Here is a 21,567-nt window from a genome sequence, read left to right on the forward strand (position 1 = left end):
AACGTTGCAACAGCTTTCAGAAAATCCTGATGAGAAGGGCCAATTGACAGCCCATAGAACACGACATCTGTAGTTCTATGCAATGATTATGATTTCGTTCATATTTCTGTTAAAACTGTTTTCGCTTAGACCTATGGATAAAGCTCGTACTTAAAGTAACTTGCTTCTCGTGCAGATAAAACCTAAATATGATCTATGTAAACAAATATATCGGCGTGTTCGGACTCGCAGTAACATCTTATCATAGAAAGTCAAAGCATATCATGCCGAAACATTCTATAAGTACTCTAGCTATGCACGAAATTAACGAATCACACGCGACACCAGTCATGGATACCATAAAAGCTGTTTCAACTTACACAGACATAGTTTGTCGCTGTGTGGCGTCTATTTCCTTGACTGTCACGGTTGCAGGACAAACGCTGAATTTCACCTGCGCGTTCATCATAGCCGTGATGCTACGGAACGTCATCACCTTCGCGCGCTCGCACGGCCTGGGGTCGTTCCTACCTCTCGACGAACACATCTACTTCCACAAGATGGCCGGCATGTTCGTGTTTGTCTACAGCGTGGTTCACACATTTGCGCACCTCTGCAACCTTGGTGAGAGCCGCGCGGAAGCCTGTGACATCTGCTGATTGACGTTGGATCTGCATTGCGCATTCATTGTTGCGGGCTGCTCGCGTGTTACAAAACAATGCCTGTTGATACGACGCGTAACATATGAAGCTATTGTCAGTAGATGTTTCTTCTGAGCTCTTGTTCCTTATCACGACTTTTAAAGTTTCATTGCCGAGTTACCGTGGTCTTTCTCTGGGGTCTTTAACTGCATATTGACTGTACGCTGTACTGTCTAATTCTTGCTCAATGTGATATAATGCATTCACCGCGCGACTTGATGTCATTAATATGCCCTAAGACTTGGCATGATGTATGTGATCCTCTCTTCAGACATGCGATGTGTTACAGCAGTGCTATGACACATCATGTTATGCTGACGCGTGCCCCCGCGCATTTTTTGGACATGCGGTGATGAGTGATATGAATACCACGTCACATCACGTCACACTGGCGTGCGTGCCGTGCGACTGAGGCCCGGCCGCCTGCCGCCTGTCGCAGCCCTCAACGTGGTGCCGCCCGACGGGCCGCTGAGCGCCCTCAACTCCGGCAACTTCACGTACGCCGAGTGGCTGCTGACCATGCGGCCGCGCCGGTTCGGCCTGGTGCCGGGTCTGGCCAACCCTAGCGGCGTGGCGCTCATGCTGATCCTGGCCGTCATGGTCATCTGTTCGCAGCCGTTCGTCCGCAAGCGGGGCAACTTTGAGGTGAGGTGGTGAGGTGAGGTGAGGTGAGGTGGGCGGCGGCCGCCTGCGGACGGCTGGCTCGTGCCGCCGTAACCTGCAGTGAGCTGCACCCTGCCGAGCTGGAGCACTTGCACGCTCAACCTCAACATCCAGAGCAGCCTCGGCTGGTACCTTAATTTGCGTGCTGTCTAGTTATCACACGCTACTATGCCGGCGTATAATGTGCCTTATCCTCTTCAGCTGTCAAGCATACGTGATCTAGTCGAAAGGCATTGGTACCAGGTAGTAATTGCGGGATCCCTGTGTACCGCCATCCATTGGTACCAAGAAGTGATTGCGGGATCCCTTTGTCCTGTCATCCATTGGTACCAAGTAGGTGACTGCGGGATCCCTTTGTCCTGTCATCCATTGATACCAAGTAGTGACTACGGGATCCCTTCGTTCTGTCATCCATTGGTGCCAAGTAATGACTGCGGGATCCCTTCGTCCTGCCATCCATCATTAATGAATAAGGAGGCGCTTCCCTAGCCTTTGCTTGGCTGCCATTGCAGAGTATCCATCCCGGTGCTGGCCTGCTCTACACACCTCAGCTTACATAGTCACTGGTCAGGCCAACTTCAATAAATGCTGCACGTGTGCGGGCAGCACCCGATTTAAAATAAAAACAAATAGAGCGTTATGTAGCTGGAGCAGGAGGTGTGCACCACTTGAGGATATATTCGCTATCGCCTATCTGAAGCATAAATGTGCTTTGACGTCTTTTCCAGCATTGACCACATATATGGTCATAATTTTCCGTGCTTGACACCATTTATCCTGTTTTTGTCGTGTTGTATAGATAGCAACAATCTCACGACGTCAACCCTGGAGATTGGTAGGGTATTGTGGTGGGCTGACCCGGCACGGACTGTCCGATAGGTGTTCTACTGGACCCACCTGCTCTACGTACCATTCTTCGCCCTGCTGATCCTACACGCTCCGAACTTCTGGAAGTGGGTGATCCTGCCGGGCGTCATATACGTGGTGGAGCGTGCTGTCCGTTTCGTGCGCACCCGGATGGGTCACGGCAGAGCGTTCATCAGCTCCGGCATCCTGCTGCCCTCCAAGGTCACACACCTGGTGCGTGTGGCGGCGGGTCGTGCCGTGCTCACCTCAGATCTGCGCTGATGGACCGGATCGGATCAAATCAAATCGTATCAGATCAGATCATATTGAATCGGATCTGATCTCATCTGATCCGGTTGTAACTATTCTGATGTAATCTGATCGGATCAGATTCAATCGGATCAGATCAGACCATATTGAATCTGATCTGATCTAATCTGGTGTTTACGGATCTGATCTGATCTGATCTGATCGGACTCGGATCCGTGTTTGAATTCGGATTTAGATCGGGATTAGGATAGAATTGGATCGGATCGGAGGATCGGATCGGGTAGGATCAGATCGGATCGGAGAGGATGAGATCGGGTAGGATCGGATCGGATCGGGCAGGATCGGATCGGATAGGATCGGGTAGGATCGGATCGGATCGGATCGGGGAGGATCAGATCGGATATGGTCGGATCGGATCGGATCTGGGATGTCTGTGAGGTGGCGGCCAACGGGCGCCTTCTGTATACCCGTTAATAAGCAATGTTGGATAGCGAGGAGCCGTATCCTTATCTTGAATCTAAATTTCAGTATACCCCCCTCTTGGAGCCCAAAAGTTCCATGAAATCCTGCGCCCTTGCTTGCTGCCGACTTCCTCCATGCGTTCACACAGTGAATAGTGATTGACACTGTCAACTAGGGGCGTTATCTGTTATCTACGGCCTCAGCCTGCAGCTGGGCCGGACGATGATGCCTCCGTCCACCCTAAACTCGATCCGATTACCTGCGCTGTCCGTCGGGATTTCCGGATAGGTAACACTTTTGCATCAATTATAATTATTGAATTGTGATAAATATAATAACAGTGTTACCACTTAATTTGTGAGCTTTTATGAATGTTACATGGAGAGTGATGGCTAGAAAATAAGTAAAAATAACATTGGATCACCCAGCACCGGCGAGCGCATGTTTGAGCAGATCTGCCGTCTTTTCTAAATGCATTATCCAGCCGCGCACGCCCTTGCTGTCTGTCGGAAGCGAACTTCGCACGAAGGCTCTGATTTGAATTCCTCTGCAGGTGATCAAGCGACCAGCCAACCTGGACTACCACCCTGGCGACTACATCTTCGTCAACATCCCCGTCATCGCCAAGTACGAGTGGCATCCGTTCACCATCAGTAGCGCGCCGGAGCAGCACGGTACGCCGGCCCCTATGGGGGGACGGGATTGAACAACAGTGCGGCACGCCGGCCCTGTGGCGGGGGACCGACTTGAACTAGAACGCGATACGCCGGCCCTATGATGGGGGATGGGGCCGAACTAAAGCACGGTACGCTGGCCCTACGCCGGGAAACGGCGCCGAAATAAACGGCACTGACATAGGCCCGCCTGAGCGACGTGTGTTCAGGGACCACCAGGCGCTCATTCGGCGGTAATTATCTTTTTAATGACTTGTCTTGTCTTAGTACCAGATACACGACATGTATAACAATATATATATTTTATATAAGCGTCGCCGAATCCATAACCAAACCAGTGGATCTAGGCGCCCCGCTTCAGATCAAGAGCTCCGAAAAGGATTATTTTTCTCCGCAAAAATTGTCTCTGGACCGAGCCTTTGCCATCGAGATTGGTGCATCATCACGCTGATATCCATCTGCGTGGATTAATAACCACGCAACATCGGCAGACAACGCTGTGGCTGCATATTCGGGCTGCCGGCGGCTGGACCAACCGTCTGTACGACTACTTTGAGGAGGAGCAACTGAAGATCGAGTGCCTCGAGGAGATAATGGACGGTGACGACTGTAACTCCGACAAGGGCCAACAAGTCCTCAAACAGGAGGAGTCCAGCCTCCAGAAAATACAGAAGTAAGTTGTGCTGTTCTCTCTGCCAGCCGAGCATTGTGACGCGAGAAGTTAGCATGCGTGCATAGCATCGGTGGATATGGAGAGCATCGGTGGATATGGATTAGCATCGGTGAATATGGAGAGCATCGGTGGATATGGAGAGCATCGGTGGATATGGATTAGCATCGGTGGATATGGAGAGCATCGGTGGATATGGAGAGCATCGGTGGATATGGATTAGCATCGGTGGATATGGATTAGCATCGGTGGATATGGATTAGCATCGGTGGATATGGAGAGCATCGGTGGATATGGATCAGCATCGGTGGATGGGGAGAGCCTGTGGTTCACCTTTTCTCAGTCGTTCCTTATGTTGTCTCTGAACGTTAGAGCTGCATCATTGTCTTAAAGGTCAACTAGATAAGAATATTAACATAGCGGCAAACAGCTTTATATGTATAGATAGTATTCGGCTGTTGTAAACATAATTTCTGCAAGACTTCAAATATAGTGAGGTTTAAAATGTTGAAAATGTTTTAAGTTATTCGTGCAGAAATGGTTGCCCTATATTTTGGTGATATTTTTACGTTTTTTATTGTGAAATTTGCGGCAATCGTAAATCTAAAAAATGTCCTGCCTAGTGCCAGATCTGTACGAAGTATCACAAGTGCAAAAGTATCTTTCAGGTGATAAATGATCTGAAGAAAGTGTATGCTGAGTAGAAGACGCTTGTAGCGTTCAGGGGCGGACTCAGAGATGCCATGGGGGCCATAGTGGGCCGAAAAGACGCAGATTTTTACACTCAAAACGCAGCAAAATTGGACCTTCTTCAGGCTTTCACGCGACCAAGAACAGTCACTAGCAAAAGTGGAGGACCCACGGGCAGACAAAAGCTTTTCTTCACTGATTGACAAGGCGGTGATTGGGATGTTTCAGGGCTCATTTCGCCGTGCAGGGGACCTACGCCGTTTCCGGGGGCACTATCTGTTCACTTGCAAGGTCAATTCCATCCTTAAGGAGCCTTCAACGTTGCCCTGGATTTCTTTGCACTTGTTCGGAGGGTCCTGCACTATTGCTGGGGTCATTCCTGGTAGGGTGCCGGAGCACTCTTGTCAATCAGGGGCCTTCCACAAATCTTTCCATTCGCCCGAAAGGTTCTATACACTACTGGCGGGGGGGGGGGGGGCATATTTTAACCTGCTGGGGTATTCTCGACTGCTCAAGAGCCCTTCACGCTGATCTCGGTTAACCGACACACGTATGATATACTCATGGGCCCTCTACATTGGTCAGAGGCGCTTTCCATTGGTTTGTGACTTGCTTAGCGCCCTACGCCCTCGACGAAAGCCTTATCTGTTAACCTGCTCGGGCGCACTCGATCACTCCGGGACCCTCCATAGTGTGTCTTGGGTACTTCTGCTCTGAAAAGATTATCCCTACGCACTTTTGGACCCATCTACTAAGCTACTCTGGAACAGTTGCGGATCCAGAAGGGTGAGGGCCACATAATCATTACCCTAGTGCCCCAAGCGCAGCCAAAGGCTCGAAGCACTCCATAACCGGGCGAACGGACGTAGTTTTCTAACACAAAACACAACAAAACTGAACGTCTTTGGGCCTCCAGACGTCCAAGAATAATCGCAAGCGAAAGTGAGAACATGCGAGCAGACCAAGTTTATTCTTCACTGGTTGTAAGGGTGGTGATTGAGACAAGTTCTGAGGCTCTTGACGCTGCGCTGAGGCTTTACGCTGTTGCCGGTGCCCTATATGTCTAATTGCCGGGTCAATGCAATCGCTAAGGGCCTTTCTAAGTGGCCCTTGATGTCTTTGAATTCTCTCGTGGGGCCCTAAGCTGCTGCTGAGGTATTATCTGCTAACATGCCCTAGGCACTCTTGACCGATCAGAGGCCTTCCAGGAATCCCTCCCACTCGTTCGAAAGGCTCTGTACGCTTTTGCCGGGGTGAACTTAGTTACTCAGGAGCCCTTCACATTGACCTCGGGTTTCCTTTACGTTCATCTAGGGTCTCTTTTCTTTTGATTTTATTTGCGGAGGACCCCCTTCTCTTATCGGCGCCCCCCCCCCCCCCCTGTTAACCTGCCCGCATATCTTTGATCGCATCATGTACACTGGTCTTGAGTAATTTCCCTTTGTTCAGAGGGCCCTGTGCCCCGGCCGTGGTCCTATATGTCAGTGTGCCGGGGCATTGACGATCGTTCAGGAGTCACCACGATGGTCTTGGTCTCTTCTCGCTTGCTCTAAAGACCCTATAGTTGTTGACAGGGTCCTCTTTGTTTGCCTGTCGTGACACCATCGAACGAGCAGGTTCCGTCCCTATTGGCCTCGGTGCCTTACCCTTAGAACAGCAGTCGGATAGGCGCCGATGGTTTTTACGCGCAAATATGAAACAATATTTTGCGTGTCGACGACGTTGTATGTGTCATTTCCGTAGGCCACTGAATTTAAGACACTTATTACACTTGTTTATCACGTTCTTAATGCATTTCGAATGCCAAGATACTTTGCCTCTTTCATAACAAACAAAGCAAAAGTTCCGCATTAGTCATCAGCCATCAGCTGAACACAGCAACTAACCGGCTAACCGTAAATACGACAGGAATCAAGGCTGTGCTTGATTTTGATGATGTTTGGCACCACACTTAATTGTTTCGTCCCGATTTTTTTCCGAATTGCTTAGCCTCAAAATGACAGGATCCACCATGACTTGGTGAAAATGGACAAGCTCCACGTTTGTGCGGACGTAACACGCCTGGTTCTCCAAGACTGTGCACAGCAAGATAGGTTCCCGTATAAAACAGCATGCTAAGAATCTTTGAGACTTAATGTCTGGAATGCGACGACTTTTTCGAGCAGCCCCAATTTCTAGGAGAAGGACCACAATGTTGCGTGCCCCCCCCCCCCCTCTTGACGCAATACTGGATCCGCCTCTAGCAACGGCTGTTGGTTGACATTTCAGGTCGATGAAGAAGCTTGCTAAGCCCGGCGACAAAGACCGGCGTATCAGCTTCAGCACAAAGCCGCCCGAGATCCTTAGCGGCGGGACCTGAGAACGGGGCGTACACAGGAAACCAGGACGTATCGATGGAACCGATCGACGAGGAGGACCAACAGAGTAAGCTGGAACATGTCAAACATGCCAGAGCTCCTACACCTTATTTGCGCTACCCAACTCGACCCTTGGCTGCATTTGCCATTGCATTGCCATTGCCGAAACATCAGGAAGTGGTTCTCGGGATAGACGTCGTCCATATCCCTGTCTATTATTAAAGTATTTACGGCACTCGTGCTGACAAATGCATGTCAACCTGCGATCAGCATGCATGTATTTGCCGCACGTAACCTCTTTTCTTCCGTCATGGTTATCACGCCAGCATAGTTGATGCGGTACAGCAGTAGTACCCAAGCATCAGAACTGAATGCAGAACGGAATTCGACCGGTGTCACTTTCGCAACAGGGCCTGAATGTGCTCAAAAATGTCGGTTTACCGTTGACTAAGCTCAAAGCCCGTCTGTGCCAAACTGCTGGCAGCGTCTGGCGCTGTCTTGGTGGCGTTTGGCGCTGCCAGTGCCGCCTCGGCCTTGTTGACCGCCCACCCCGCTGGTGCCGTACTGCCTCCCTCAGACGGTGGCGGTGATCGCGCCGCGGCCTGCGGCGGCCCTGAAAATGGACACCCGTTCACCAACAGGAAGGTGCCCCTGCTGAAGACCATTTCCCTGCCAGACATGGACTACCGTGTGAAGAAGCGACAAAAACTGCTCCTGTGCGTTGGCGAATGTCGGGAGCCGAAGGAATTGCGATGCCGGGAATCGAGGAATTGCGAAAATCGAGACGTTGCTGCTCCTGTCCAAAAGTTGTAGGGTGCATTTCTCCTTCACTGGCCGAACCCATGGAGACGCGGGAATTCTATGTACATTTGTAAGCGGGCATGAGCCCACCGTATCTGGAGGTCGAGGTTGTGGTTTGACCACGATGGGATTTACAAAAGCGTACTGTCCTTTGAAAAGGATGAGGTATGCAGATTGTACCCTGTACCACCCACGAGAGTACCTTACAGCGACGGACACATGTACGTGTGACCGGCTTACATGCACTAAACTTGTCAAACAACAAGGGGCATTCGTCAAAGCGAACTAACAGTAAATAGGCCAGCTGTTGCCAATCACTGACCATTCAGCGAGTATCCAGAACAGTGTAACGCCCCTGGCCCAGTGCGCCGGCTCACGGCGGTCCTGTGGCCGGCCGGGGCTTCAGCGACGGTGCATGACCTCTCGTGTGCTGCGTGCTAACTCGAGCCGTCTTGCAGTCTGCGCGGTCAGATTCGCTCCAGCTCGGAGCGAACGTTTGACGACAAGACCATGCAGAACGCCCACAATCAGCTGGCTAATCTGCCGTATCTCGTGAGTATTCACTGGGCCTTTACCTTCACCAGGCCTTCTTTGCAAAGATTGCGTTCTCAAGAATCGCGCCAAGATTCGAGTACTTGTAAGCGGTCAGGATAAGTGGTCAGAGGCGACAACTTGGCTTGCATTGAAACTGGACCCTATCAGCGCAGGCGCGCCTTCGAGCGTCTTGTTTTGGCTAGTGTTGACCTGTACTTGATTAGTGCTGGGACGACCCCGACCCTCCCGCCTCAGTGCGGAGCAGCTCTAAGGAACATTTTCTCCGCTGGTTTTACATCCCATGTGACGTCATAGCTCACCAGGCTACACCCGACAAGCAAGGCACACTTATTTTGGCTGCACCCCGCATGGCACAGCTGAATAGGTACTTGGGTACATACATACATCCTTACTGCAATGCACTGGCAGTGCATTTGCAGTGCAGGATCTGACCACCCACGACGTGGGCCATTTAAAATAATTATTTGCTCAAACACACAATCAGGCCTAGTTTTGTTTGCGGTGTAACGTGATAGTAAAATGGTTATACCATTCTGAAGATGTCATGTAATATGGATACTCCGCCTGCTCTGAAAGCACAAACCGGACAGAATGCCTCTGCCGGTTGGGGTACCACGGCTTCCGCCATCTAAACCTCAGCTTCTTGGACGCGAAGCCGAAGCAGAGGGATACAAATATACATATATATATATATATATATATATATATATATATATATATATATATATATATATATATATATATGCATCAAAGCAGGCTTGGTACATCATTGTTCTGCGTTACTGCACGTGCTGCCTCACTTAACAGCATGCATTTGGATTTCGTTACAGAGACCCCCGGCTAAGGTACGTATTGGGTTAGTACGCCCTTCTTCAAGAAGCCGTGCAATGTGGTTTTGTCTTCAAAAGCTTATTTGCTTTCGTTGCCTGCTGGCAATGTGCTTATTCTGCGTACGTTGTCATCGGAATTTTCTCATTCAATGCAGAGCTGAGGGCATTTGGACACTACAGTGGTTGTAAATATAGCTTGCGAACCTGTGCATTTTAGGCGGGTAAATTGACCTGTTCCAAATTTCCTTGCACTTATTACCTTTGTTTTAAAGAAACAAACGTTTTGAAAGAAATCTCAACTGCCATGACATGACGTGGAACTGGTATGGGCGAGCCATCTTCATGACCTGGTATGGTCTGTGCTCATTCGGAACAACAAATAAGTACTTAATCGGACTGTCACACAAATATTTCTCACTCTTAGCCGCTGGCTTGGAACGATGCGGATTGCACGAAAACGGTATGTTATTTCGACAAATCAATTAGTTCAAATTTTAGTTTACGGTATGTGAAGCATCGATAACATTCGGAAACCAACTGCCGAATCCAGAAGCCGGAATGGAGGTGCCAGCTGTCCATCATACGTGTGTAGTATGACCAAACAAGGCGCAGAATTTCACGGAGTGAAAGTAACTTTTGTATGTTTTTTTTTTTACCCTTAGACTGTCATGCTCACAACATGTATAACACGCAGCCTTATCAACCGTGCGAGCCTCAGCTGGTTTTGTTGTACGTGTCTGGGTGTTTCTCACCGCGCTCTCAATTGTCATGCCGTTCATGTCACTCATCATGTTGTCGTCTTATGTGTGGCTTTACCTCTACGCTTGGCCGTCGTGTTACATGTTTATGGTCATTGTTGCTCGCGTCCTGAAACTGCTTTCGTAGTTATAAAAAAATTACACTGCTATATTTATACTCTTACCTATTCAGGCAGCACTCTTACCAATAAATATCACTCATCAAGTCCACCAGTTCCCTGATGCCCGGTATTTTTTATACCGTTTAACAATTTGATTTATTGGCACATTTGTAAGGTAAGTGCTTCTTACACTGGTTGTTAGTTCTTTACGCGCCAATTTCAGTGGCCTCAAGACACGCTCTGCGCTCTCCCAGCCGCAATGTCGCCCAAAATCCCCGCAGTCACACAGAGTCCCCACCGTCACACAGAGTCCCCACCGTTACACAGAGTCCCCACCGTCACACAGAGTCCCCACCGTCACACAGAGTCCCCACCGTCACACAGAGTCTCCACCGCCACACAGAGTCTCCACCGTCACACAGAGTCCCCACCGTCACACAGAGTCCCCACCGTCACACAGAGTTCCCACCGTCACACAGCGTCTCCACCGCCACACAGAGTCCCCACCGTCACACAGAGTCCCCACCGTCACACAGAGTCCCCACCGTCACACAGAGTCTCCACCGCCACACATAGTCCCCACCGTCACACAGAATCCCCACTGTCACACAGAGTCCCCGCCGCTACACAGAGTCCCCACCGTCACACAGAGTCCCTACTGTGCCGGGTGCTGCAGTGATTCGCTGGCTTCCTGCCGCAGAGTCCGCAAAATAAGTCGGTGGCGCACAGCTTCCGCTACATGCGCCGCAAGCCCACCATCATCGCGTTCAAGACGCCTTCCCTGGATAGCCTGGGAGCGGCGGCGCGGCCCGAGCGGCCCCGCTCCGACCCCGGCCAGGCGGAGGAGGGGCACGCGCCGACAACGGCGCCGCCTAGCGGGACAGAGCTGCGCTACCCGGTCGGCAAGCCGCTGGAGGTGAGGACAGTGTCCGGTGAGCCACTGGAGGTGAGGGACACTGTCCAGTGAACCGCTGGGGGTGAGGGACTCTGCCCGGTGAGCCGCTGGAGGTGAGGGACACTGTCTGGCTGCTGAGCCGCTGGAGGTGAGGGACACTGTCCGGTGAGCCGCTGGAGGTACGGGGCAGTGTCTGGTGAGCCGCTGGAGGTGAGGGACACTGTACGGTGGGCCGCTGGAGGTGAGAAACACTGTCTGGCTGGTAAGCCACTGGAGGCGAGGGACACTGTCCAGTGAGCCGCTGGGGGTGAGGGACTCTGTCTGGTGAGCCGCTGGAGGTGAGGGACACTGTCCAGTGAGCCGCTGGAGGCGAGGTACACTGGCTGATGAGCCGCTGGAAGGATTCCAGTCCGGTGAACCATGTGGGTAATTTCCACAGAACAAATATGCCGTTCTGCGCGTTCTACTCCCCCACTTCCTCCGTCCCGGTAATGTTTTCCCCGTCGGTGGTGTACATTGGGCGAAAGAGGTTGAGTCGTTCATTCCCCCCCCCCCCCCCCACCACCACATGACAAGCCGTCCTGCATTCGTGTGGTGACGACCGGCCTGGGACGATACAATGACCCCGCCGTTCATTCGAATAGCGCTGACCAGCACTGCGCGAGGCGGACAAATCTTATCGCATAGAACTGACCAGTGCCATGGAACTGACCACTGATCAGTGTCATGGCGTGAGGGTGACCACCCCTCCCGCCCGACCCGCAGATCTACTTCGACGGTCCTTACGGGGCGCCTTCCAGCCACATCTTCCGAGCGCAGCACGCTGTGCTGATCGGCACGGGCATTGGCGTCACGCCGTTCGCCTCGATCCTCCAGTCCATCATGCACCGTTACTGGAAGAACTGTCACCGCTGCCCACGCTGCCAGCACAAGTGGACGGACGAGCTGCCGGCCTCCGTCATGAACCTGAAGAAGGTACGCTGGTCCGGCGCGCGGCGGCGCCGTCTGATGCCGCGGGCGCCAGGGCTGCCAGCGTGACTGGTGGGGCGGCGATCCGGCCCGAGCAGACAGCGCCGTGACCGGTGCGGATCAGGGAGGGGTGCCGGTCGTTGACTGGGATGAGCATCATGCGGTTCTCTGGCGAGGACCACAGTTCTCCAGCTCTTGCTCTCACTTCTGCTTCTCACTTCGCTACATGTCCTAGTCGTGCCGGGAGTGGTCTCAAAATTTGCGCATGTCCGGGAATTGAAATGCCTTTTGCTTCCGGGCGGTGTTCGCCTGAGGAAGGGCAGGGTCATTTCCGGCCGCCGGCGCCGTCCCCTAACTGGCTGTCGGCTTCAGGTGGACTTCTTCTGGATCAACCGGGACCAGCGCTCGTTCGAGTGGTTCGTGAACCTGCTGTCGCAGTTGGAGATCGAGCAGGCCGAGCTGGGCGGTGTCATGGACCGCTTCCTCGACATGCACATGTACATCACGTCGGCGCTGCAGAAGACCGATATGAAGGCCGTGGGTCTCCAGCTGGCGCTGGACCTGCTGCACGAGAAGGTTCGTCTTAACTGTCCATCCGAATGTACGCTTCGTTGGGAGATTACCACACTTTATTTCATTCGCTCTTACGTACGAACTTCGTGCTCAAGCCTTTAAAAAATACAGACGGACTTTACTCATCACAGAGCTTCCGCTTCTGCAGTAAGCATTCGTAGCCATGTTAAACGAAGCCCGTTCCGTGCAGTGCAGCTCATCGAAATGTCCCTGACTAGTCGAAGCGAAACCGCACCTGCTTCCGGAATCAAGAGCGCTCCCCACTCGTGCCCTGTCCCGTACTCTATTTTCGCCAGTCACTCGCGGGTCCTGTGTGTAAATGTTTTCCTGCGCCGCTCTGAGACGAGCGCGCCGGTGCGTCCCGGCTCCGCGGCTCCCTGTGACGTCAAACCCGCCGGCAGGAAAAGCGGGACATGATAACCGGCCTGAAGACGCGCACCATCGCCGGCCGACCCAACTGGAACAAGGTGTTCCGCCAGATCCAGGAGCAGCGCAAGGGCAAGGTGACGGTCTTCTTCTGCGGCCCGCCGCAGCTGTCCCGGATCGTGCGGCACAAGTGCGACGAGTTCGGCTTCGAGTTCCGCAAGGAGAACTTCTGAGGGCGAGCGTGCCGCCGCGCGAGGACCGGGATGGCCGCCTCTGGGAGGGCGCCTGGGAAGGGCGGCCATCCTGCGGCAACAGGTCAGAGGGGTGTCTGGAGACGCTGGAGTCGCATGCTCGCTGGCCGGAGGTGAGGTTGAGCACCGCGACGCTGCCCATGGATGGCCGCTTTTTGCGTGGGGTTGTGTAACGCAGCACTCAACGGGGATGTACTCCTGTGACGTTGACGGTGTGCAAGAAGGAAGCTGCGATGGGAAACGGGGAATGAATGTGTGATTGGCTAAACTGGCAGGTTGTTTCGAACGAATGCACGCGAGTATTTATGCACTTCTTGTGTCATATCTGAAACAGAGCAGGCAGCAAACGTTTAAACCTTAAGGTAACCATGTACTCTAGCCGCGTAATATTTAAACCATTGACTGCGATTTTTCGTGAATTTGAATATACTTGACATTGGATGGCCGAGCCTTTACGGACTGTCGTTGATCGTGTGATAGTCTATCGGAAACACAAATCTTACCATAGTGCTTCACATTGTGGATTTTTGTAGCGGCCCTCATTTCCAAACCTTATATTGACGCACTGAACACGACACGCCTACTTCGCTGTTCAGAATGTGGTGACAGCCTGCTGCCCTTTGTAATATTTCATTCACGTGCCCGCTCTCCTGCACATTTTTGTTATGCGAATGCGGTGGTGTAACCACGCGCGCGATCGAATGACCACACGCAAAACAATGCTGGTAGACCCTAACTTAGCAGCATGAAGGAATACTGACATCAGATTAAGAACTGCAATGTTGTGGCTTTATGCAACTAGCAATTTAGTGACAAGGTCTGGTCAGTTCTAGATTACGCATCGCGAGCCGTACACCACTTCCCTAAGCCGGGGAGGCACCGACATGCTTGTGGTTGAATGGAATCGAATGCAATTTCGGAGTCGCTTTGCTTTGGTCAGCATCGAATACGATTCGACGCCATCGGTTGTTCCGCTGCATCGGAGTTTGAATTAATTCATGTTGTTTGCGACGGAACGAGAACAATTGGCTATCACTCGCTTCCACCTGTAATGGAGCACAATTCCAATACTTAACAGTGATGAATCATATTCGGATTTGGCTCCACATAATTCGATTCAGATTTGGAGTAGATTCCTCCCAAGTGGAATGGAGCACAAGTCTGGTCACTGATGGTCTGTTTACCCGCACACTACCAGCTGAGGGAGGGAGGGGAGGACGAGTTATTAGGGGATGTGTCTTCGTAACCGGGTTCCTGTCTTCGCGCCCAATCAGTCAGCTGCGCCGACTGTAACAATCTGCACCTCTAGCGCTTAGCACGGAAATCAATTTCGCCGACCGAGGCGTCCCCAGTGCCGATAACTCAATACACTAGTTTAACCAAACAACTGTACGTGGGCCCGATCACATACCTCGCAAATCGAATGAGTTGAAAACTGTAGGATCTTGACAGTCTGAGCACGTGCAGACGACGCCTCGACTCTTTTTGCTATCATATCTAAGCGAAGGAATGTCATGTCAGGCAGTGGGGCCAAATCGTAAGACAGGTTTTCATCCCAACACCTTTCATGTGTCTCATGCGCCGGAGACTGAATCACAAAGGTGGGTCGCAGCTCCCCAAGAAGGGAAGGCATTCTACCCGTCCAATATTGGCTGAGAATAACCTATTCAAGTCGTGATAAATTGATTTCTGGGTCACTGACCATTTACATTGACGCATGGTTGTATGTCGACCAGATAGCACTGCGCCACTACATAGCGTACAAGACGGCTAAAGCGTCGCTAGTCTCATTGGCGACCGCATTAATGACCTACGACTTTCAACGAGCTCACCTGCTGACACAGGGCATCCTAGATATCCCATGTGTTGCATATCGTCGCAGGAAAAACGGAATAGCGGACGACTCGTGGCGTGCTTCACATTCACTGGCTGCCGAAAGCATAGCCGGCGTCACCGCCTGTTCTTCAGTCGATGGTCTGATCACGCTTTCAGCAAGCGCAGCGCCCAGCCCGCACTCCACGCTGGGCGACGCTGAGACAGTGCCAACTACCGGCGCATTACGGTACGATACGGCGCGGTACGGCACGGCACGGTACCGCACGGTACAGCGCATCTTCGCAGTGAGCTGAAATTGCTTTTGAACTAGGGTGGAAGTGAAAAATCCCATCGCAAAAAGGCCGGCCGGGAGTGAAAATTTCAATTTACAAAATATGGAACTTAGTACATCTAGATCTAGTACATCTAGTACATTAGAACCATCACATCTTCGGCACGTACAAGCGCCCGTCTGTATTATGAAACGACCTCGCCGCCCACAAACCGCTCGGCAGGAAGACACGCGGTGAACCGTCGCCGTTAGCGGGCCGCGAAGCGGACGTGACGGGCGATGGGTGAGCGCGAACGGCCGCGATCAGGCAGTCACCATCTCGACACCCTCTCGCCGGTACGGACGGCGGCAGAAGCCGCGCGCAACAAACTATACAGTCGGCTGCTCTATAAACTACGGGGACGTCATCACAGGAAGCATGGCAGCGGTAGCGCGGTCATCACAAACGCTAAAATTAGTCGCATCAATGAAGCGTCATCAATGCATCATCATGATGAAAATTAGCCTTGGCGGCGGACATTTACTTATATACGTATATATGTAATAATATATCAGTGCGACAAGCACTAGACACGCCATATAACGCCATTCTTGATTGCCTACAACAGCACCGTAAGCGGAGGAGGACGCCACCAATGAATCACGAGCAGCTGACACAGCCACCGTTCGTCGCCGAAGCTCACACCAACACCATCACCAGCCGCCGAGCGCCCGGTCCACGGCTCTGACCCGCACGCGCAGACTAGACTCGCTTCGTCGCTTCGTTTGGCACACCGTCCGCCGGTGACGTCCGACTAGACGCACCGCCCACACCCGGGTGGTCCAGGCCGCGGCCCCGCCGGGCACGACGGCCTCTACCGCCAACACGTCACTCGCAGACGCTGACGGCTGTCGTTCCTCCCTACTCCACACAGGGTTGTGTCCCAAATGGGGGAGCGGGGGGGGGGGGGGGTCCCTCTACTGGGGAATATCTCCCCAACTTGAGCACTGTTCCTGGAGCGTCCCTGCGCCCGGAGGCTGCCACGGTCGAGCCCAGGTCAGCTCTAGGCGCGCGGTCGGCGTCATTGGGAGTGGCCGCTGACCGTGCTGGCCCGGCCCAGGCTGCTGCGGCCGTTACTGAGCGTCACCTTGCTGACGAAGCCGTCCCTGGCGGCGGCCGGCGACGACTCCGGCTGATACTCCTGGTCGGCAGCCAGCTCCTCCTCCAGCTTCTGCCAGAGCAAGCGGGACATGGGCGAAGTGGCGAGATGGAAAACGGAGGTTTACCAAGACATTTTAAAAATTGTAACGTTTGCAAACATTTAGACTCATCTTCATACACTGGGCTTCACAGGGTTTCGATTCATACGCGGGGTCATTTTCACATGAAGTACACAACACGAAACTGACACCGAAACTCTGCATATCAACCGCATAACATTAGCTTCCGTACAAAGGCTGAATATGGTTTCAACAAAATAGGGTATCATGTTTCGTGTGATAGCAGGGTGCGAAAAATCCATCTTGCATAAGCAGCAAGCACGACCCAAGAGTGGCCGGTATGTGGCGGCGCTCTCACCAGGCGGCGCGGCTCCAGGGTCTGGCGCCACTCCTGCACCTCGGCCAAGTACTGCTCCTCGACAGAGCGCAGCTTGGCATCCTCGTGATCCAGCATCGTCCGACCTGCGACCGGCGCTCCGTCAGCGAGACCAGCACAGCCCGTCCGACCCATACCAGCTCCCCCAAACAGATCGGACCGACCCCGCGCGGGGCGGACCGCCCTCCGGCGGTACGGGGTGCCAGCGAGAGGTCCAGGGCGCAAATTGTCGGTTGTTCGCCAACGTGGCCTGTGGCGAACGCAAACGAGGTGATGCCGACTCTCCAGAGCTTCAGCGAGGCGCTCACACTTTTCGTTGTGCAGTTGCTCCAGCTCCTTCACGGCGGACTCGTTCAAAGCCTTCAGTTCCTCCATCTTCCGCTTGTGCTTCAGTTCAAGTCGGTGCTCCTCACCTTTGTACCTGCCAAAGCCAAAAAGTGTAATCAAGAAGGCTCACGTTGCCACAACAACGCAACCGGCAAAACGGATCGTGGAAAACTTCGCTATCCCGCTGCCTGACAATGTAACAAGATGCATCAACTACATCAAGGTCAGTGAGTCAGTACTAAACTAACTCACAAAACTAAAAATTGAATAAAGTGAAACATTTCCTTTCGAAGATTTCGAACGCTCTCTGTTCCTAGCTGTGACTAACACCCCAGCGGAGTTCCAACAGCGTTCCACCGACCGCCAGCACACTGCCAGGGTAGCGAGCCGACCACCGGCCACACTGCGAGGGTGGCGAGCCGACCAACGGCCGCACTGCGAGGGTGGGGAGCCGACCATCGGCCGCACTGCGAGGGTAGCGAGCCAACCACCGGCCGCACTGCGAGGGTGGCCAGCCGATCACCGGCCGCACTGCGAGGGTGGCCAGCCGACCACCGGCCGCACTGCGAGGGTGGCCAGCCGACCACCGGCCGCACTGCGAGGGTGGCGAGCCGACCACCGGCCGCACTGCGAGGGTGGGGAGCCGACCACCGGCCGCACTGCGAGGGTGGGGAGCCGACCACCGGCCGCACTGCGAGGGTGGGGAGCCGACCACCGGCCGCACTGCGAGGGTGGGGAGCCGACCACCGGCCGCACTGCGAGGGTGAGGAGCCGACCACCGGCCACACTGCGAGGGTGGGGAGCCGACCACCGGCCGCACTACCAGGGTAGCGAGCCAACCACCGGCCACACTGCGAGGGTGGCCAGCCGACCACCGGCCGCACCGCTTGCCCTCCTGTTCGTGGAAGTTGCTCAGCTGTTCCTTCTTGTCGCCGTCGGCCGTGCTCAGGCGGCCTGGCAGCGGCTGGCCGATGCGCAGGCTCTCGCGGAACATGAGCTCGCGCGCCTTGCGCTCGGCGCGGATCCGCTTGGGCAGCGCGCGCCGCTCGCTCTGCTGTTGGCGCGCCAGCAGGTCGGACCGGCGCAGGCCCGCCCGTCGCAAATGGTCCACCTCCCTGGCGTGGCGCGCCAGCATCTGTCGAGGAGGCGGCGGTCAGACGGCAGCGTCGGCGCCGCGGACAGCGCCGCCGGCACGCACTCGCTGCCGCGTCATGTCACATGCTAGCTGCGGCGGGGAACAGAAACACCGCGCCCCAAGTGGGAATCGAACCCATGATCTGCCCACCACAAGCCAAACGTGCCATCCTGTGCTGGTTTGGGAACTTGCCTGCTGCCGCTGCAGGTAGAAGGCCTCCTTGATCTGCTGCTTCTTCAACTGGTGACGCTCCTGGATGTGGCGCTCCTCCAGCTTGTCCTTCGCCGACTCCTTGTCCCGTATCAGCTGAGTGAAGGTCAAAGGTCAGAGGCAGAGGTTTACTGCGTCAGTTGCCACCCGGTGGTCAACACGATCGTGAGCTGCCTCGGGCCTGGGCTAAACAAAAACAACATGATGAATCTGTTTGCGAAACGGCCCCAAAACCAACGTTCTTACTAGACATGACTAGATGTGGAGACCATAATCATGCCACCATCCAACAGCCAGTTCCAGTTTTTCAGTGTAGATGCGTGCAGTAGTTTCCGGCCCAGCACTGTCCAGACGCCAACGCCGGCTTCACATAAGCCGCTGCAGAGCGCCTCAAAAGACCGCCGTCGAGCCTCCGTGGACGCACGTCCAGACGGGGCCCGGGTGGGAGCTGGGGTTGGGGTTGGGGGGGGGGGGGGCGTCTCGTGAACTCCCGGGGGGAGGGGGAGGGGCGCACCTGGTGCCTCTTTTTTCGAAACTGGCTGATCATGTTGGCCAGCTTCTCTTGGTGCTGCTCGGAGAGCGCCTCCAGCGCCAGCTGGTGCCGCTCGTCCAGCCGCTCCACGAAGACACGCTCCCTCTCCTGCGGCCGGGGGACGCCGGTCAGCCGGCCGGCCGGCACTGACCACGCCACCCTCGCTATCGACAAGCCATTACAAACAAGAAGGCGAGCGGCAGACGCCACCAGTTGGGCGTCCAATGCCGGCTTTGGCCCTGCTTTCCGGCCAGGCGGACGCAAAATGGCCTCGGCGCGCCTTTATGTCCAAAGCATCATCACCATCATCACCACGGTCCTCGTCATCATCATCGCCATCTGCGGTCGGCCACAGAACGCGACCCAAGCGGCCTGCACCCGCAGACCGGTCCGGGCTGTGCGCAGGCCGCTGCGGCCGGTGGCCGGGCGTCACCTTGTGATCGGATTCCATCTTGTTCTTGCCGGCGCGGAGCGACTCCTTCCTAACGTCACGCAGCATCATGCCGGCGTCCTGCTTCAGCCGTCGCGCCTCCTCACGCAGCGACTCGCGGAACGTCTTCAGCTCTCGCTCCTGCCGCGGCGCACACAGGCCCCGTCAGGGGGCTACCCCGCGGAGCGGGACGCACGGACGGCGCACGGAGCAAGTCACAGACGGCGGCGCATGACCAGGTCTTGCCGCAAACGGAAACCCTTAAATCAATGACCGATCACGCTCCACTCGATCAACACTGCTACAGCGCCAAAAATGAAGAAACCGCACACATTCTAGAGGTGCGAAGCTGTCTTTCAAACGCACGTCTGACCGGCGTTCGGGACGGGGTGCCGAGCGGCGCCTCTGGCGGCGCCGGCACCATCACCTGGTCGGCGCGGATCTTCTTGCTGGCGGCGCGCAGGTCCTGCTCCCGCCGCTGCTCGGCGCGCCCCTGCTCCGCACGCTGCTGACGCAGCGCCGCCTCCAGCTCGCCGTCGTACTTGCGCACCAGCTCGGCCAGCTCTTGCTCGAAGCGCCGCTGCTGCTGCTCCTGCGCCTGCTGCGTCTGTCGGGGCGGATAGCCGCGCGCCGCGGTCAGTGGCCGCGCGGCTCCTGGTGCTCCCGCCGAGCCGGGTCGCAGGCGCAGCAGGCCACCGCCCGAACCGGTGCGCAGCTGCTCCCGACACTACTCAGAGGTGGGACCACTGAGCTGAGCCACTCAGCCGGAGATACGACGCGTCTCAAAAACCGGGATTTTTAGAGAGCTGGCACCCAAGCAGTGCCATATCCCACTGATGCTGAGACCCGACAATTGTCACACGGTTCGCATCGCGCCGACAGGCAGCCCATCTCCCTGGCGTTGACAGGACAGGACAGGACAGGACAGGACAGGACAGGACAGGACAGGACAGGACAGGACAGGACAGGACAGGACAGGACAGGACGGGACGGGATAGGACAGGACAGGACAGGACAGGACAGGACAGGACAGGACAGGACAGGACAGGACAGGACAGGACACACGGCACGACACGACACGACACGACACGACACGACACGACACGACACGGCAGGACAGAACAGGGCAGGGCAGGGCAGCACAGGGCAGGGCAGGGCTGCCCGTCTGCTCACCTTGAAATAGAGCTCGCGGTGCTGCTTCTGCTCCTGCTTCTGGAGCAGCTTGAGGTCGCGCAGCTCCTGCTTGCGGAAGGCGTGCTCGTCGAAGCCGGCCGTCTCCCCGTCACCGTACAACACCTGTCTGGTGGTGGAGGTCATCATGACGCCGTCTATCTCGAAGCGTCGCGTCCGCTTGCGCGTCTTCTTACGCGTGTCCGAGACCGCCGGCTCGAGCTGGCGGCCGCGGCTGGCCGAGGACGAGCGCGAGCCGCTGTCACTGGACGCATCCTGCCAGCAGCACGACACGCGCATTGTGAGGCAGACGGAGTGGAGCACACCAGAGCAGGGGAGTGACAAGGACAGCACAGCACCACTCGAGGGATAATACAAAGGACAGGGGGAGGCAACCGGTCATGCCAGCGCCATGCAGGACAATGCAGGCCTTGCCCCGTCCGAGGACCTTTCACCTGCTCTGTTCTCTACTCTCTGTTCTCCGCTCTCAGCCCCTGATGAAATCATCTGCTCTGACCTCTGTTCTCTTATTTCAGCCACTGATTAAATTTTCCGCTCCATCCTGTTCTCAGCCGTTTCATATCAGTGATCCTGCATCGCCCTTTGTCCTGCTGTGCTCTCCTGTCCTTTATCCTCTTGGTCGCCCTCCCGCCCTATCCTCCGTCCCAA

The 21,567-nt window shown here is 54.9% G+C and overlaps 1 protein-coding gene and 1 pseudogene across 1 annotated transcript; one reads left to right on the top strand and one right to left on the bottom strand.

Annotated features, from left to right (window-relative positions):
- LOC119098952 (NADPH oxidase 5-like) overlaps positions 1–13,854 on the top strand; it is a 33,249-nt pseudogene extending 19,395 nt beyond the window's left edge.
- Positions 13,855–15,524: 1,670 nt separating this feature from the next.
- On the bottom strand, positions 15,525–20,261 carry LOC119099420 (STE20-like serine/threonine-protein kinase). Its single transcript, XM_037222575.1, has 8 exons — positions 20,156–20,261; positions 19,732–19,869; positions 19,281–19,406; positions 18,749–18,862; positions 18,306–18,556; positions 17,403–17,515; positions 17,077–17,180; positions 15,525–16,729 (listed from the first exon to the last, which is right to left on the bottom strand). The coding sequence occupies exons 2-8, from the start codon at positions 19,798–19,800 to the stop codon at positions 16,580–16,582; spliced, it is 927 nt and encodes a 308-aa protein (XP_037078470.1). The 5' UTR covers positions 19,801–19,869; positions 20,156–20,261; the 3' UTR covers positions 15,525–16,579.
- Positions 20,262–21,567: the final 1,306 nt, after the last annotated feature.

Source organism: Pollicipes pollicipes, unplaced genomic scaffold (genome assembly GCF_011947565.3).
Source record: "Pollicipes pollicipes isolate AB1234 unplaced genomic scaffold, Ppol_2.1 Scaffold_4740;HRSCAF=5597_pilon_pilon_pilon, whole genome shotgun sequence".
Taxonomy (NCBI): Eukaryota; Metazoa; Arthropoda; class Thecostraca; order Pollicipedomorpha; family Pollicipedidae; genus Pollicipes; species Pollicipes pollicipes.